At 55.2% G+C, this 15,356-nt stretch overlaps 1 protein-coding gene across 6 annotated transcripts; it reads left to right on the top strand.

Annotated features, from left to right (window-relative positions):
- Positions 1–3,239: 3,239 nt before the first annotated feature.
- SLC5A5 (solute carrier family 5 member 5) lies at positions 3,240–14,508 on the top strand. Of its 6 annotated transcripts, none has more exons than XM_037028872.1 (16): positions 3,240–3,940; positions 4,698–4,763; positions 4,991–5,042; positions 5,236–5,303; positions 6,168–6,322; positions 6,783–6,923; positions 7,003–7,132; positions 8,024–8,112; positions 8,821–8,933; positions 9,006–9,076; positions 9,465–9,551; positions 9,631–9,830; positions 11,549–11,667; positions 12,325–12,440; positions 13,580–13,704; positions 14,169–14,508. In XM_037028872.1, the coding sequence occupies exons 1-15, from the start codon at positions 3,584–3,586 to the stop codon at positions 13,664–13,666; spliced, it is 1,851 nt and encodes a 616-aa protein (XP_036884767.1). In that variant the 5' UTR covers positions 3,240–3,583; the 3' UTR covers positions 13,667–13,704; positions 14,169–14,508. The 6 variants fall into 6 exon arrangements, with proteins under 6 accessions (XP_036884767.1, XP_036884766.1, XP_036884765.1 ...); XM_037028871.1 differs by having other exon boundaries at positions 13,499–13,704; positions 14,279–14,508; XM_037028870.1 differs by having other exon boundaries at positions 13,499–13,704; positions 14,174–14,508.
- Positions 14,509–15,356: the final 848 nt, after the last annotated feature.

Below are 15,356 nucleotides of genomic sequence, written 5' to 3'. Positions count from 1 at the left end.
GGTCCTGCTTTTCTCCAGCCTTGCCAGCACTGGTGGGTTTAGCTAACTTCATGGCTGGGGGAAGAAAATCGCATCTTAGGATTTGCTTTTGGTTTCCTGAAGTAGATACTCTCCCTGTTAAAATAATTTTTGTGTGACTTTTGCTTATTAACTGGGCTGCTGGTTATTACTGGTTTGTAAATCGTGTGGGGTTTTATACATCCTCGTGGAGGGTAAAATCTTTGGGAAAGTGTCCCCATGTATGTTGCAAATACATATTTGCCTTGTGGATTTCATTAATTGTGTTTCTGGCAGAAAGTCCTAGTTTCCCCAGATATTCCTCCTTCACTAATAGGATCTCCATAGGATGCCATCCAGGAAAAGTTCCCCAGCATGCCTTGCAGTTAGGGGTGGCCATGTAATGGTAGTGATGTGTCATTTCCAGGAAGTATCTATCCAGTTAGAATATAGCCACAGTGACCAATGTCCAGTGATCATCCTTGGCCCCGGAGGGTCACACACGAGCAGCAGGTGGAAAGAGCTTGGGTTCCTAACTCCTGAGGTGGGCCCTGGTGGCGGGCTTGTGGGGTGGGTCACTGCCTTCCTAGTTTCTGAGTAAAGTGGGAGTGGTGACTCCTTAGTTCTTGGGAGGCTTGAGAGAAGCCAGAGGTTGAGAGTCCAGGATGTGCCACTGAGAATGTGAAGTGCAGGACCCCACAAAGGCCCACCAGACACCTCATCCCCACCTTGGGGCTCCATTGAGGTCTCATCCACATTACAGCCTGGGAACCAGTTGGGAGGGCTCTGCCTGCACCAAGGGCTGGGGTCAGTCCCATTATTGAGGGCCTTGAACTGAGAATAGTAAGCCCAGCTCCCCTACTTCATCCACTCTTCCCATCTGCTCATCCTCATACCAGTTTGCCCATAGACTGCTCTACCACATAACCACCCACTGCAATTCCCCACAAAGCTCTGCTCAGAGTGGCCGTTGGGACACTGGCTGGAGGTGAGGACCACTGGAGTGAGGCCTCAGTCTTCAGAGGGTGTTGTGCCAGGACCACCCAGAGAAAAAAGGCTGGAGTTAGGAGGTGATGGGCCTTCTACGTGGGGGCTTGTGAGGCGGGATGGCACTTGGAATGCTGACACCACTCCGGTCTGCAGAGATGACAGGACAGGAACTCTGAACCCTTCCACCGCCTCAGGTGCTGAGGTGTCCCAGGGACCGTTCCTGTGTATGTCCGGGTGCCAGGTGTCACGCCTGAACTGAGGCTGAGAGCCCTCAGGGAGAGACAGCCTTTGCTCCTTGGCCCACCCTCCACCCGCTCCTGAGTCAGGCCCGCTCCACTAGGACCCACTCATTAGATCCCCCGCATGCCGCAAACTCTCCAGTGTCTCCCCAAGCTCATATACCTCGCCAAGGCTCCAGGTCCCTGGTGGCCCTCCCTGTCCAGCTCCTTTGCACCTCGGGGACCGTCCCCAGCCTGGCTCATTCTCTTCTATAAGTCTCCACTTGCCACCCCAGAATTCCCCACCCAGAAGCTCCACGTAAGGTCACCCCCAGACCAGCACTCTTGTCATCCATCAGCTTCTGAGAAGGGTTATCATCTGTTGGGTGGGTCAGTGTCCTGACCCTGTGTGCCACATGGGTCCACCTGGGTCCCCAGCACCTGGGGCAGGGCCCTACTCACAGTAGGTGCTCAGTGCACAGGCCTTCAGCCTGTGTCAGTCTGTGGCCTGCCATCGAGTTACATATGTTTTCATTTGCTTTCAGGGCTTTGTGAAAAGGAAGGAATCTATGCCCAGATTTCCCCTTTCCAAGCAGGTTTTCCTTTTTGTTGCTTAACTTTAATCCCTCATTCAGTTTCATTTTTATTGATTTGAGAAAGAGAAACATCAGTTTGTTCCACCCATTTGTGCATTCACTGATTGCTTCCTGTACGCTCCCTGACTGGGGATTGAACCCGGAAGCCTGGCTGTAACCAACTGAGCTACCTGACCAGGGCTCCCGGGTTTCCCAGGAGGATGTTTTGGGCCTGGGGCTGGAAAAATAGTGGAGGTGAAAGAGAAACTGGGCCGAGGGTGTAAGCTAGCTGACAGCAAATGCCCATGTGACAGTCACAGTGTCCTAGTGCTAGGAAGGGGCAGGCCTGCCCTGCACATCGCATATATAGAGAGAATAGAGTCCAGGAGAACACCTGTGGGTGGCGGGGTATGGGGTGGCGGGGTGGAACCCTGGTGACACTGGACTCTGCTGGGGTGGCATCTGCTGGCCAGATGCGGCCACCAGGGGGCGACAGAGGTCAGGGAGACGGCCGCACCGTAGCATCCACTGATTCTTCTATCCCAGCTTCCCAAGCACGAACCAGAACTCGAACCAGAGGTTAGAGCCTCCAGAGGCCAGAGTTCCTCCAGGTCCCTCACGGAAGGGCCCCAAGATGACGGTGTCTGTGTTCCTTAATGGCATGACCCCAGGCAAGGGACTTCCCCTCCTGGTTTCTCAGTCTTCTCATTTGCGTAATAGGTACATGTCAGGTGCTCATTTATTCAGGTTCACGGCCACTGAGAGCCTCTCCCATGACCTTCGTTGTGCAGTGTGCCGGGCACAGGGCAGGTGCTCTGTAAGGAACCAAGGAATCGGTGGAGAAATGAATGAAAAGTCCTTAGTCTGTGCCAGGTTTCTGTTTTTCGAGTTCAATTTATTCCTCCGAGGCAGGGGCTCTTTTATCCCCATTTACAGATAGAATCGGACTTCCTCCAGTGCATACACACTTAGGACTTGAACCCCGATGTCTTCCAATTGGCTTAGCTGGAAGGTAGAGTTTGGTGATAAGCTCTCACTAGGCTTTAAAGAAAGAGGGGTCAGTTGGAGAAGGGGCTCAAGCGGGGCAAGTTTTCCTTAGAGGACCCCGCAGCCAGCGGAGACAGTGAACCCATGGGAGATTGATCTCCCTGTCACTTAGAGGTTGTGCAGCTGAAGCCACTGTTCCCAGCTGTGTGGCCTGGGATGAGTGACATGCGGTTTCTGATCCCGTTTCCCTCCAGTCAGCGGGAGACTCGAACGTCTGGAGTCAGGGAAGAGTAAGTGCCCGAGTCAGTGCCACAGGGAGCCTCAGATCTCCACCCCCAGCAGCCACTGCAGGGCCAGGCCCTGTCCAGGGATGAAAGGGTGCGGGCAGGTCTGGGGGCGGAGTTTTGCTGATCCGGGCGTGAGCTCGATAAATTCGCCACCTCTGTGGGTTGCCCCTCCAAGCTCCATCAAGACCTGCCATGGTCGGCGCTGAGCAGCGCTGAGCACCGCTCCCAAGGAGAAGGACAGAGCCTGGGTGGCGGGGACACAGCCCCTTCTCCGGGCAACTGGACAGAACGGGAAGCGAGGCGGACGGACAGACAGACAGACAGTGGAGGCAACTACGTAGACCGAGAGGAGAGACGCGGACAGACGGCCGGGCGAGGGCCACTGGGAACAGAAGGGAACAGGCGTGCGCCTCGCTGCGGAGGCTGAGCATCCCTCCGCGCGCGCGCGAAGTCCTTGCCTCCCCACCAACCTCCCCGGCCCGGGCCCGCGGCGTGGGAGGGTCGCACTAGGCTCCTGCACCGGGACTTCATGGCCGCCGTCGGGTCTGGGGTGCGGGCCACCTTTGGAGCCTGGGACTATGGGGTCTTCGCGATCATGCTCCTCGTGTCCACAGGCATCGGGCTGTGGGTGGGACTGGTGCGGAGCCGGCAGCGCAGCGCTGAAGACTTTTTCACAGGGGGTCGGCGCCTGGCCGCCCTGCCCGTTGGCCTCTCGCTGGCTGCCAGCTTCATGTCGGCCGTACAGGTGCTGGGCGTACCCGCGGAGGCCTACCGCTACGGCCTCAAGTTCCTCTGGATGTGCGTGGGCCAGATGCTCAACTCCCTACTGACCGCTGCCTTCTACCTGCCAGTCTTCTACCGCCTGGGACTCACCAGCACCTACCAGGTACCAGACAGAGGCAGGAAGCCGGACTTGCCTGGCTAGGAACTCAGGGACACAGGGATACAGGGACACGGTGGCGGGGCTTTGAATTGCTGTGTAGTAGGACACTGGCCCCTTGGTGCTTTTTTGCCCCTCCCCCCAAGGCATATAGGTGAGCAGGGTTCTGGGAAAAAGTTCCAGGCCCTAGGTAGAGGGGCAGGAAGGAGGAAGAGGAGCAGATGTCCTGGTTCTCTTCTTGTGAAAGCCCGCAGGGGGAGGAGCCAGGTCCAGCCAGGTCTGCGCTCAGGGGCCGACAAGCACACACCTGCCCCGGGGGCTGCAAGCTTGAGATTCCAGTCTCAACTTCCCCTCTCTCTTCTGTCTTCCACAAAGGGCAGGCCTCTGCTACGTTCCCAAACTTCCAACCCTGCTAATTACAGGACCTTCCTTCAGTGCAGGGATAAAATCATTAAAATCCCAACTATAAGCAGTTGATTACCAACAGATCAGACACAAGTAAGAGGGGGCATGTACACAGTTGATGGCTCAATCCTCTTGGGCACAGGCCCTGCACACAGGCACGGGGATGGTGCATGTGCACATGTGTGCGCAAACAGGTCAGAGTGTGTGCAGTTAGAGGCTCCCACAGACAGGAGTGCAAGAGAGCAAAGTTGGTTTCCAGAGGGACGGCAGAAGCCAAGGGGGAGGGTGAAGGGACCCAGAGATCTCAAGCCACTGGGCAGGATCTGTCCAGGTGATGAGTCTCGGCTCCTCCTTGCAGTACCTGGAGCTGCGCTTCAGCCGCGCTGTGCGGCTCTGTGGGACCCTGCAGTACCTGGTGGCCACAGTGAGTGGCTTGGGCCCTACCCACTCCCTCAGGATTCTGCCTTCATCCTCCCAGCCCACAACTCTCCCCCATCCCTCAGGACCCCAGCCCTGTGGGTCCCACCCCCACCTGCATGGCCTTGTCCACCCACCTGCTCTCCTAAGCAAACACCCTCTTTGCCCCATCCCTGGATTCCCTCCTCACCCAGTCAGCAGTGCCATTACCCTACCACTCCTTCCCACCTGCAGGCACTATACACTGGCATCGTGATCTATGCCCCTGCACTCATCCTGAACCAAGGTTTGACTCTGGGAGACCGGCGGAGGGTGTCTGGGAGGGGGCAAAGGCTTACAGGCTGTATCAGAGGAGAGAGCAGGGGCTGTCCCAGGAGACACTTGGAAGGGAAGTCTCTACCTGGAGAGGGGAGAGCCCAAGACATGAGGCCAAGTTTGCACCCAACCCGGCAGCTAATGTGGGGGATCTCTTTGCACAGTGACCGGGCTGGACATCTGGGCATCGCTCCTGTCCACTGGAGCCATCTGCACCTTCTACACCACTGTGGTGAGCTACCCCCAACCCCACATGGGGGGTCGATGCCTGCTGGGTTGGGGACACCCTGGGCTGGCTGTCCATACCCTGTCTTCCTTCCTCCCCAGAAGGCCCAGTCCTAGCTGGGCCTGTTTCCTCACTTTTATAATGAAAGAGTATTTGAAAGGTTTATTAGTTAGAGTCCAGGGATAATGTAGCTTCAGGCCTGGCTGGATCCAAGGGCGACAACAGTGTCCTCTGGGTACCTCTCCCATCTCCAGGGGTTCCACCAACTCCATGTGCACACCCCTTTGGGCAGAAAGTGAGTTCCTGTTTCAGGGTGGACTCACTAATGCATAGGGGGGTTCTGTTTGGCTGGCTCTGGTCTGGTGTGCGCGATGAGCAGAAGCATGGGGAGTTGGGATATTCTGACTGGCTATTCCTGGAGCTGGGAGCAGGGTTTGCCTCGCCCAACAGCCTGCGAGGGGAGAAGAGCTTTCTCCAAAAGAAAACCCAGGGGCTGCCATGGGAAGGCAAAACCGTGAAGTCTGGAAGGGTAAAAGCAACAACCAGTGACGGTGGTAGCAGTAACAGTAGCAGCCGTCACCCTCTCACTCACCGAACACTTGCATGTGTCCATTCCAAATATTTCCTTATATTAACTAATTTAATTCTCCCGACATCACTATAAGGAGGGTACTGCTACTAACTCCATTTTCCTGGTAAGGAAACTGAGGCAGAGAGGGGCATTGTTCCCAGCTATTGCTGGAGGCCAGGCAGACTGGCCCCAGCCAGGTCTCCCATCTCACCCCCCTTTGCCCAACTCTGTCCTGTCCTGCAGGCCCCAGACAGGTCTCCGTCTGACCCCATCCCTTTCCTGTTTGTCGCATCTTGCAGGGTGGCATGAAGGCTGTGATCTGGACGGATGTGTTCCAGGTGGTGGTGATGCTGGCTGGGTTCTGGGCTGTCCTGGCCCGCGGGGCCATGCTTGTGGGAGGGCCCAGGCAGGTGCTGGAGCTTGCCCAGAACCACTCCCGGATCAACCTGATGGAGTGAGTGAGAGTGTAGAGGGGGTACTGCAAGATGATGGAGCCGGCATCCCTCTGCCCTGGGAGGAGCCAGCCAATGCCTCCCACTCCAAGACGCCCTCTCTGATCCCCTCCCAAGACTCCCTACAGATATTCCCTGGCCCCTCCTCTCTGTACTCCTCTATCCCCCATCCCTCCACCTGGCCCACACCTGTGCCCTACTCCATTTAACCCCCTGCCAGACTGGGAACTGAAGGCTTTCTGAGGTCCCAGCTGGGCACAGAAACCATGGTTTTGGAACACACGAGGAATGACTCAGTAAACAAATAAATGAATGTTCAGACTGGCAAACTTCTACTCACACTTCAAAACCCACCCCAAATATCCCCTTAAGGTCCTTAAGGGAAATAGCCATTTGGGGCCCTTGGGAGTGTGAAGTCAGTGTGGCATCCCCACATGACTGACTTGCCCTGCCGTCATCCAGCTTCGACCCAGACCCACGGAGTCGCTACACGTTCTGGACTTTGGTGGTGGGCGGCACACTGATGTGGCTCTCAATGTATGGCGTGAACCAAGCACAGGTGCAGCGCTATGTGGCCTGCCGCACAGAGAAGCAGGCCAGACTGTGAGTGTTTGGGGGGCAGAGTGGGAACCTCTAGGATGTGCTGCCCCCCACTCCAGCCTGAGGCCACACCTCCCCACAGGGCCCTACTCATCAACCAGCTGGGTCTGTTCCTGATCGTGTCCAGTGCCGCTGGCTGTGGCATCGTCATGTTCGCAGTCTATGTGGACTGCGACCCCCTCCTCTCAGGGCGCATTTCTGCCCCAGACCAGGTGAGTTTGGTCCAGGCTCCTGGGCCACTCCTGCCCCCATCCCTACTTGGAAACTCGATATAGCTGAATCTCTGGAGATGAAGGTGGAAAATCTTTCCCAGCAGAGAGAGCAGCCCTTGCAAATGACCAGAGGCAGGAGAGAGCTTGGTTTAGAGGAGGACCTGGGAGGAGTGGGGGAGATGAGACTGGGAGGCAATGGGGAGCCAAGGTGGGTGTGAGCAGGAGAGGGGCACACACAGATCTAGAGTTATAACCTCCCCGATGAGCATCAAGGGGGAGATGGGATCATGGTCCAGCACAAAGTGACAGTGTTAATATTAACAGGAATGACTAGCTCCCATGTCACAAGCCTCATGCTGTTCCCTTCACAAGCAGTTAGTTTCCCACCAAATCCTTCAACACATGATGAGGCCAAGGCTGTCATGGTGCCCACTTTACAGATGAGCAAACCGAGGCTGGAGAAGTAGGAGGCAACTACCAAAGGTCTGCAGGCAAGTCAAGGGCAGCGCCAGGGCCGGGGCTCATGCCCAGTCACAGCCCAGCTGGAGCTCTGGCCGTGGGGCTCAGAGCAGGCAGAGGCTGCAAGGCTGTTGCATCTGCTGCCCTCCCCTGGGGTCAGAGTCCCAATCGCCTGACTGCAACCTCAGACAGGGCTGCACCTCTCAGCCTCACTGTCCTCATCAGTAGAGTAGGGATGACACAGAACCCTGCCTACTGGACCCCAGGGCTCTGTGCGTAGTGGGGCTCAGTGACAACCACAGGTGCACACACTAAGTGCCCACTGTGCACCCAGTTTGCACTGGGCGCTGGGGACATGCAGGGTAAGGGCAACATAGGCCCCAGCCTCTGGGCGCTCCTGTGCCAGAGGCTCATCCACCCCCTTCCCCCCAGTACATGCCCCTGCTTGTGCTGGACATCTTCGAGGACCTGCCTGGAGTCCCTGGGCTCTTTCTAGCCTGTGCCTACAGTGGCACCCTCAGGTGAGTGGCCCTGCTTGCTCACCCAGCCACATCCCAGCCCCTCGGGGCCTTGTCGTTTCTATCAGACACCCCACCCCCACCCCCGTCGCTTCAGGATAGAAAGCTCTGGATGTGTCTACCATTTACAGTTCCTGCTTGGTCCCCAGCAGGTAGCTTGGGTGGGCTCTGGCAGAGAGGGCACCCTGGGCACAGGACACCTGCTGTGGGGTCTTCCCTTCCTAGCACCTGGCCTCCCATCTAGCTCCCCCCACCTTTTCTTTTTTCTCTCAGTCCTTCTCCCCCAAAACAAGTGTTTATTGATCACCTGCTGTGTTTTAAACAGGTTCTAAATCCTGGGGCCCAGCCATGACCAAGTGGACCCTCAGTCCTGCCAGGGGCCCCACATTCTGGTGTTTTCAAATCTGCCATGACTTCTGGCCACAGGCCTGCTCCTGCTGTAACCTGGGTCCCACAGGGCCCTTCTCTGCATCCCATCATTGCTCTATAACAAGAACTTGTGTCATTCATGTCCCTGGTTGTGGGTATCCCTACTCCCATGGAGGTCTCAAGTCTGTGGAGTGAGGATGGGGGTAGACATCTCCACTCTTGGGGGGTCTGATCACCCACGCCTTTGCCCTTGGGCTAGGCAGGGTCCTGGCAGGTCAGGTGGTGTGGCTAGTCTCTGGATGTGGCCTGGCCACACAAAACCCCCTGCCTTGTGCCCCCCAGCACGGCCTCCACCAGCATCAACGCCATGGCCGCGGTCACTGTGGAGGACATCATCAAACCGAGGCTGCCCAGCCTGGCACCCCGGAGACTCATGGTCATCTCCAAGGGGCTCTGTGAGTTGAGGGGATCCAGGTGGGGGGCAGGGCAGCCCCTCCTCACTGACAGTTCCCTCCCCTTCGCTACAGCGCTCATATATGGCTCGGCCTGTCTGGCCATTGCAGCTCTGTCCTCACTGGTCGGGGACGGAGTCCTCCAGGTGAGCCCCCTCCCCAACCATGCTCCATCTCCCAGAGGTGGGGCATCTTCCGCCTTGCACTGAGACAGGGGAGGGTCATACCTCACCAGGGGCTGGACAATTCCTGCAGCCTCCTTGGTGGAGAGGAGTGGAGGGGAGGTGGGGGGTGGCCTGGGGGCAGGAGGAGAGTCCTGACTGTGGGATTGTATCAGTTAGGGGAGAGAATTGGCACCTTTGCCTCCAACCAAGGGGGAGAGACAGAAACAGGGCATCCCCTCCCCTTTAGGGACACGGAGGCACATAGGCAGAAGTGGGATTTCTCGGATCTTGCTTTCCCAGAGGGTAAACTGAGGCCCAGAGAAGTGGGGCGGCTCTGCCCTCCCTCAGTCATCCCGCCACCCCTCCCCAGGGCTCCTTCACCGTCATGGGCATCCTCAGCGGCCCCCTCCTAGGAGCCTTCACTCTGGGCATGTTCCTCCCGGCCTGCAACACACCGGTGAATGGGGGCAGAGGGCTGGGGACACGGGAGGGGCTGGCTGGACTCCTGGGTCAGCTGACTCCGGCTCCACCCTCAGGGCGTCCTCTCAGGGCTGTTGGCCGGCTTGACCTTGTCACTGTGGGTGGCCATGGGCACCACTCTGTACCCGCCCACAGCAAAGTCCACAGGGGTCCTACCGTCCTCAGCTGCTGGCTGTGCCGGGCCCTCAGCCAATGCCTCTACCTCTGGCCTCCTGGGCCCGATCCTTGCCACCAATGCCTCCAGTGGAGCCCCCAGGTGAGCCTGGTGTGGGGGAATGTGGTCAGGAAGGGACCCCTAAACCGAGTCCGAAATGAAGAGGGGCAGGGCTTGGGAATAGGGGAGGGTGTTCCCAGCCAGGTTCGAGTTAGTGCCCCGAGGGTGGTGAGACTGTGGTGGATTGCATGGGGGGGAGAAAGAACAGGAGAGGAGGCCCAGCCAGAGGAGTTTGGCCTGATTTTTATTCCCCTTTGTGGCTGAGTAACATTTCCTTGTGTAGATTGACCACATTTTGTTTGTCTAGTCATTAGGGAAACTGAATGGGTTTCCCTAGCGGGTCGTTTCTGCTTTTTGCTGGTTGGGAATAGTGCTGCTATAAACATGTATGTACGAGTTTCGGTGTGGGCATATGTTTTTATTTCTCTTGGTCTACATCTAGGAGTGGAATTGCTGGGCTGTGTGGCAATCCTAGGTTAAACTTTTTGAGGAACGGCCAGAGGGTCCCCACAGCGGCCCGCCGTTTCATGCCCCCACAAGCATTGAGGGGAGTTTCAGTTTCTCCACATCCTGGCCAACACTTGCCATTTTCCTTTAAAAATAATTCTAGCCATCCTGTGGGTATGAGATGGTGCCTCACTGTGGCTTGGTTTTGATTTGCATTTCTCTGATGACAAATGATTTGAACGTCTTTTCATGTGCTTTTTGTCCATATGTATAACTTCCTTGGAGAAATGCCTATTTTAAGTCCTTTGCCCATTTTAAAACTGGGTCTTTTTATTGTTGAGTTGTAATGTACATGTTCTTTGTATCTTTGTATCTTCAAAATATTCCGGATACTAGATTCTTATCAGATATATGATTTACAAATATTTTTCTCCCATTCCATGTTTTGTCTGTGTGTGTGTGTGTGTGTGTGTGTGTGTCAACGTTAGGTTTTTTAATTGAATTTATTGGGGAGGCATTAGTTAATGAAACTACATAGGCTTCAAGTGTGGGGATCAATAACACATCACCCGCACACTGTGTCATCCTCTCACCACCCGAAGTCACGTCTCCTTCTGTCCCCATTCTGTGCGTTGTCTTTTCATTCTCTTCATAGTGTCCTTTGGAGCACAAGAATTTTTAATTTTGCTGAAGTCCAATTTCTCTATGTTTTCTTTGGCTGCTCACACTTTTGGTGTTATATCAAAGTAATGATTGCCAAGTTCAAAGTCATAAAGGTTCACACCTATGTGTGTGTTTTTTAAAAGATTTTATTTATTTTGGAGAGAGGGGAGGGGAGGGATAAAAAGAGGGAGAGAAACATCAGTGTGTGGTTGCCTCTCACCTGGCCCCCGCTGGCGAGCTGGCCCACAACCCAGGCCTGTGCCCCGACTGGGAATCAAACTGGTGACTCTTTGGTTTACAGCCTGTGCTCAATCCACTGAGCCACACCAGCCAGGGCCACACCTATGTTTTCTTCTCAGAATGTAATTGGGTTTTCTGCTAAGAACAACAGGGAACCATGAAGGGTAATGAGCAGAGGCAGGAGGTGGTCGAATTACATTTTAGGAAGACACCCTCTGGCTGTGTGTGTAGAGTGCCTGGGGGTGGGGGCAGGATAGCGGGAGAGAGGGAGGATTGCCATTGCACATGCCTGGGTGGACAATAACGGAGGCCCCAGCTGTGCTGTGGCAGGAAAGATGCTAAGAAAGGAGTGGACTGAGAATGGCCTTTAGCCTCATGCTCCCTTCTCCCACCCCCCAAATGGACCCCAGAATGGACCCTGGTCGACCCGCCTTGGCTGACAGCTTCTACGCTATTTCCTATCTTTATTATGGTGCCCTGGGCACACTGAGCACCACACTGTGTGGCGCCCTCGTCAGCTACCTGACAGGTAAGCAGGGCTTGTGGCTTCCTCGGGGAAAGCACCCTGTCCTTCCCTCTGCCTCCAGTACCCACTGGGCAGGAAGAAGGGGAAGGATAGATACTCCCAGTGGCTAAGCAGTCACTGTGTCCTGGACACAGCTGCTGTGTCACTTTCAGGACAACCCTGCACCTTGCAGGGCTCGTCCTATTTTACAAAGGCAAAAACTGAGACAACCTCTCCCCCTTCCCTCAAAGAGTAAGTCCTTGCTGGAGAATGTGGGGTGGGGCCGCAAGGTGCTGTCCCTGGTGCTGAATCATCTTCCCACTGGGGCCTTGGCGACTGCACACCACTCAGGGAATTCTGAACCCCATCAAGAAGTGGACAGACGTCAGGAGAAATTAACAGTAACAGCAGTATCTGTTTCTATTTTCTGAGTCTACATTTTACATTTACCAAGCCCTTACTGAGTCTGTCTCTGTGCCGGGAACAGAACTACACACTGGACCCTCCCAGCCATCCACTGATGTATACATGATAAAATTAAAGCTCAGAGAGGGGCTAGATGCTTGCCAGAGTCCCCCAGTGGGTCACTCCGATCTGGGATTGGAACTCATCAGAGCACTCCCATCCCTTCCCAGTTCTCACCACCCCTCACTAAGTGACCCCAATTCTCTCTGACGCCAGGCCCGACCAAGCACAGTGCCCTGCGTCCTGGTGTGCTGTGGTGGGACCTCACATGGCAGACAGCATCAGCAGCTCCCAAAGAAGAAGTGGCCACCCTGGATGACAGCTTGGTGAAGGTCAGTCTCAGGGCTGGTCTCCCAGAGGGGGGGAGGGGCAGCAAAGTAGCTTGGGTGGCTCTGAGCATGGCCTAACTCAAGGGAATGATGTGGTGAGTCACTGTCTTGCTCAGCCTTTTGTTACCTCCAGGGGTAAGACTCAGTTGGGAGTTGATGTATCTTCAACACTTTCTATTATCCCCTGTAACAAAGACTAAGCAGAAATTCATAATTTTCATTTTCATTGTATCTATTTTTACACTAACTTCTAACCTATGGCAGGTGAAACTAGTTTGCCTTTAGGGTATGGATATAAAGTCTATCCTGAAAATAAAATTTCTAATTCTGAAGTGAGTCAACGTAGACATCATCTTACGTAAGAAACGTGATGGGGTAGACTGACTCCATTCGAAGCCCCGTGGTTGCTCTGTGAATGCCTCGAGTTTGGGAGACACTGTCCCTGAGGGGTGTGGTTCAGGCCTGCCCCTGGTTTGGATTCCCTTGTTCATTTCCTCATCTATTAAGCACTTGCTGTGTACCTAGCTCTGCTTCGGGCTGGGGTCCAAGCTCACTGTCTAGCAGGAGCAGATAAAAGCTAAACTGAACAATGAGTAGGATCTCGGCAGGGGGTGACTGTTAGAAAGACATACAACTGGGATGGGGCGGCCTCCTGCAAGAGGGGACGTTGACAGCGCCCAGTATGAGGAGAGGAGCCCGGGGAGCAAAGGCAGTCTCTGTGGAGGGCACAGCAGGTGCAAGGCCCTGAGGCTGGAGCAGGTCGGACAAGGTGGGTGCTGGGGGGGGGAACAGCTTTGGCTGGGACGTTTTAAAGCTCCCTCCAGCTGCTGTGGGGAAGTGTTTATTTTCTTGAAGGAGAGCAGGCAGAGTCAGAGAGTGAAGGGAGGCTGGACAGTAGGTGACATGTTCATAGGGAGGAGAGGCAGATGGAGATTTTGGAGGCAGCGGGGACTAGCTGATGCATGGTGCTATCCTCCCAGGCCCTCAGGGTACCCTTCTGGGAGATGAGCTGACACAGAAATGGGGTCTCTGAAGATATCTTTCTTCTTTTCTCCCCTCAGGGGGCTGAGGAATCCCCCAGAGCCAAGAGCCCCCCTGACTTCCTGCCCACCAATGATGACCATCTGCTCTTCCTGGGGCAGGAGGAGGTGAATAGAGCCAGCTCTGGCTTCAAGACCCCTGGCAGTGGACATGAGGATAGTCATGACCTTCGGGAGACATACCTCTGAGCCGGCTTAAGACTGACCACCAGGAATGGAACCTCAGGGTATGCCAATCTCAGGCCAGGGGAAAGGGCCTCAGGCTCTGGTGGGCTGGAGGGAGCCATCAGGGCTGCATGTCCCTGCCCGATGGGAAGAGGCAAAGCCCCACCCCAGGGAGGTCATTTTATCCAGCCCCTTCTTCCAGCCAGCCCTGCTGGCTCCCCAAAAATGAGGCTGGATCTTTCCATACCTACAATAAAAAAGATGTTGGAATCCCCTCTGGGCAACATGGGAAACGTCCAGCTCTAACATCAGGGTTTGAGAAAGACCCTGGCTCTTTCTGGGAGGTGCCTTAGCAAGGATTTTGAAGTTTCTCAAGCCCAGCCCCTTGTACCTCGTTTCACAGGCCGGGAACCTGAGAACTGGAAAGGGGCAGGGGTTTGGCCAAGGCCACAGAACAAGCCAGAGATGCATTGAGAGTTGGACACCAGCTTTTCCTCCTCCCCCTCCCTTTTTTCCCCCTTTGAAGGGTAGATGTTACACAGCCTCTGACCTTGGGAGCTGGAAGAGAGGAGGAAGGAGAAGTAACGTTTCAGCTTTCCTCCTGTGCCTGATGCTTTCGCCACCTCATCTTTTAAGGACTGTGAACCTGCTCTGCAGAGGAAGCACCTGGGGCTCAGCGAGGTTGCCTGAGGTCACCCAGCAAGTCCAGTCTGGCAGTGACAGGCCTGGGTGCTGCTCGACACTGGCACTGGATTGTGGACACATCACTCGTGGGCATGGTCTGACGGGCCAGGCGAGTGCATGTCCCTGACCCTTGCTTGGAAACTCCATCCACACACATCAAATAAATGGACTCTGAGGCTTGATGTCCGGTGTTCTCTGGAAAATCTTTCTGGCCTCAGATCTCTCAGTCAGATCTGAGTGTGCATCTCTGTGTCTCTTGCCCAGGCCTGTGAGTGAATAAACCTGAGTATTCAAATCATCGGAGTGAGGTGACCACTCCCATGCCAGTATACATTGTGCTGCCCTCCCAGACACGTAGCTTCTCTCCCCTCCTGCCTCCTCCTCAAGCACTGCCTCCCTGCTGCCCTGTGCACCTGGACAGCCTCCACAATGCCCCCGTACCAGCCCCTGCAGTCTCTGTGACCATGAAAAGTGCCTGCACTTGCCTCTGCCCACACACCTGCCATGGCTCCCATGGACCCCTGCTCATTCGGCAGTTGGGGCCCCTGTACTGAGTTCAATAGAGTCCCCTCAGAATTTACATCCACTTAGAACCTCAGAATGTGAGCTTATTTAGAAATAAGGTCTTGGCAGGAGTGCTTAGTTAAATTAAGGTGTTGTACTGGGCTAGGAAGGTCTCTGAACACAATGACTGCATCCTTATAAGAACAGGAGGAGAATTTCCGGCCAAGATGGAGGCGTAGGTGGAAACACTGTGCCCCTTCCCACAACTAAATTTAAAGACAGCGAAGTTTTAGAAACAAAAACACAGACAAAACAGTGAAAATTGAACTGTACGGAAGTCTGACAACAACAAACCACTCAGCCAGACTGGTAAGAGGGGCGGAGTCTGTGGTGGAGTGGGGTCGGGCTGATCGTTGGACAGATCGTTCGACAACCGACAGATCTTTCGGTCCCATCAACCCAGGAGCAGAGGTGGAGGCGGTTGGTGGATCCCAGGTGTGGGGTGGCGACAGGTGGACCCAGTGAG

The sequence above is a fragment of the Sturnira hondurensis genome, unplaced genomic scaffold, assembly GCF_014824575.4.
Source record: "Sturnira hondurensis isolate 20B ecotype Veracruz unplaced genomic scaffold, ASM1482457v3 Scaffold0020119, whole genome shotgun sequence".
Classification (NCBI taxonomy): Eukaryota; Metazoa; Chordata; class Mammalia; order Chiroptera; family Phyllostomidae; genus Sturnira; species Sturnira hondurensis.
The sequence above is the reverse complement of the archived record's forward strand: the minus strand, read 5'-3'. Positions and strand labels throughout refer to the sequence as shown.

What these genes read in the sequence shown, in the direction of transcription:
- SLC5A5 (XM_037028871.1), top strand. Translation starts at nt 3,584, where the DNA reads ATGGCCGCCGTCGGGTCTGGGGTGCGGGCCACCTTTGGAGCCTGGGAC. An exon ending in ACAGAGAAGCAGGCCAGACT is followed by an intron (nt 6,924 to 7,002) that starts GTGAGTGTTTGG and finishes ACCTCCCCACAG; the next exon opens with GGCCCTACTCATCAACCAGC. An exon ending in TCCCGGCCTGCAACACACCG is followed by an intron (nt 9,552 to 9,630) that starts GTGAATGGGGGC and finishes CTCCACCCTCAG; the next exon opens with GGCGTCCTCTCAGGGCTGTT.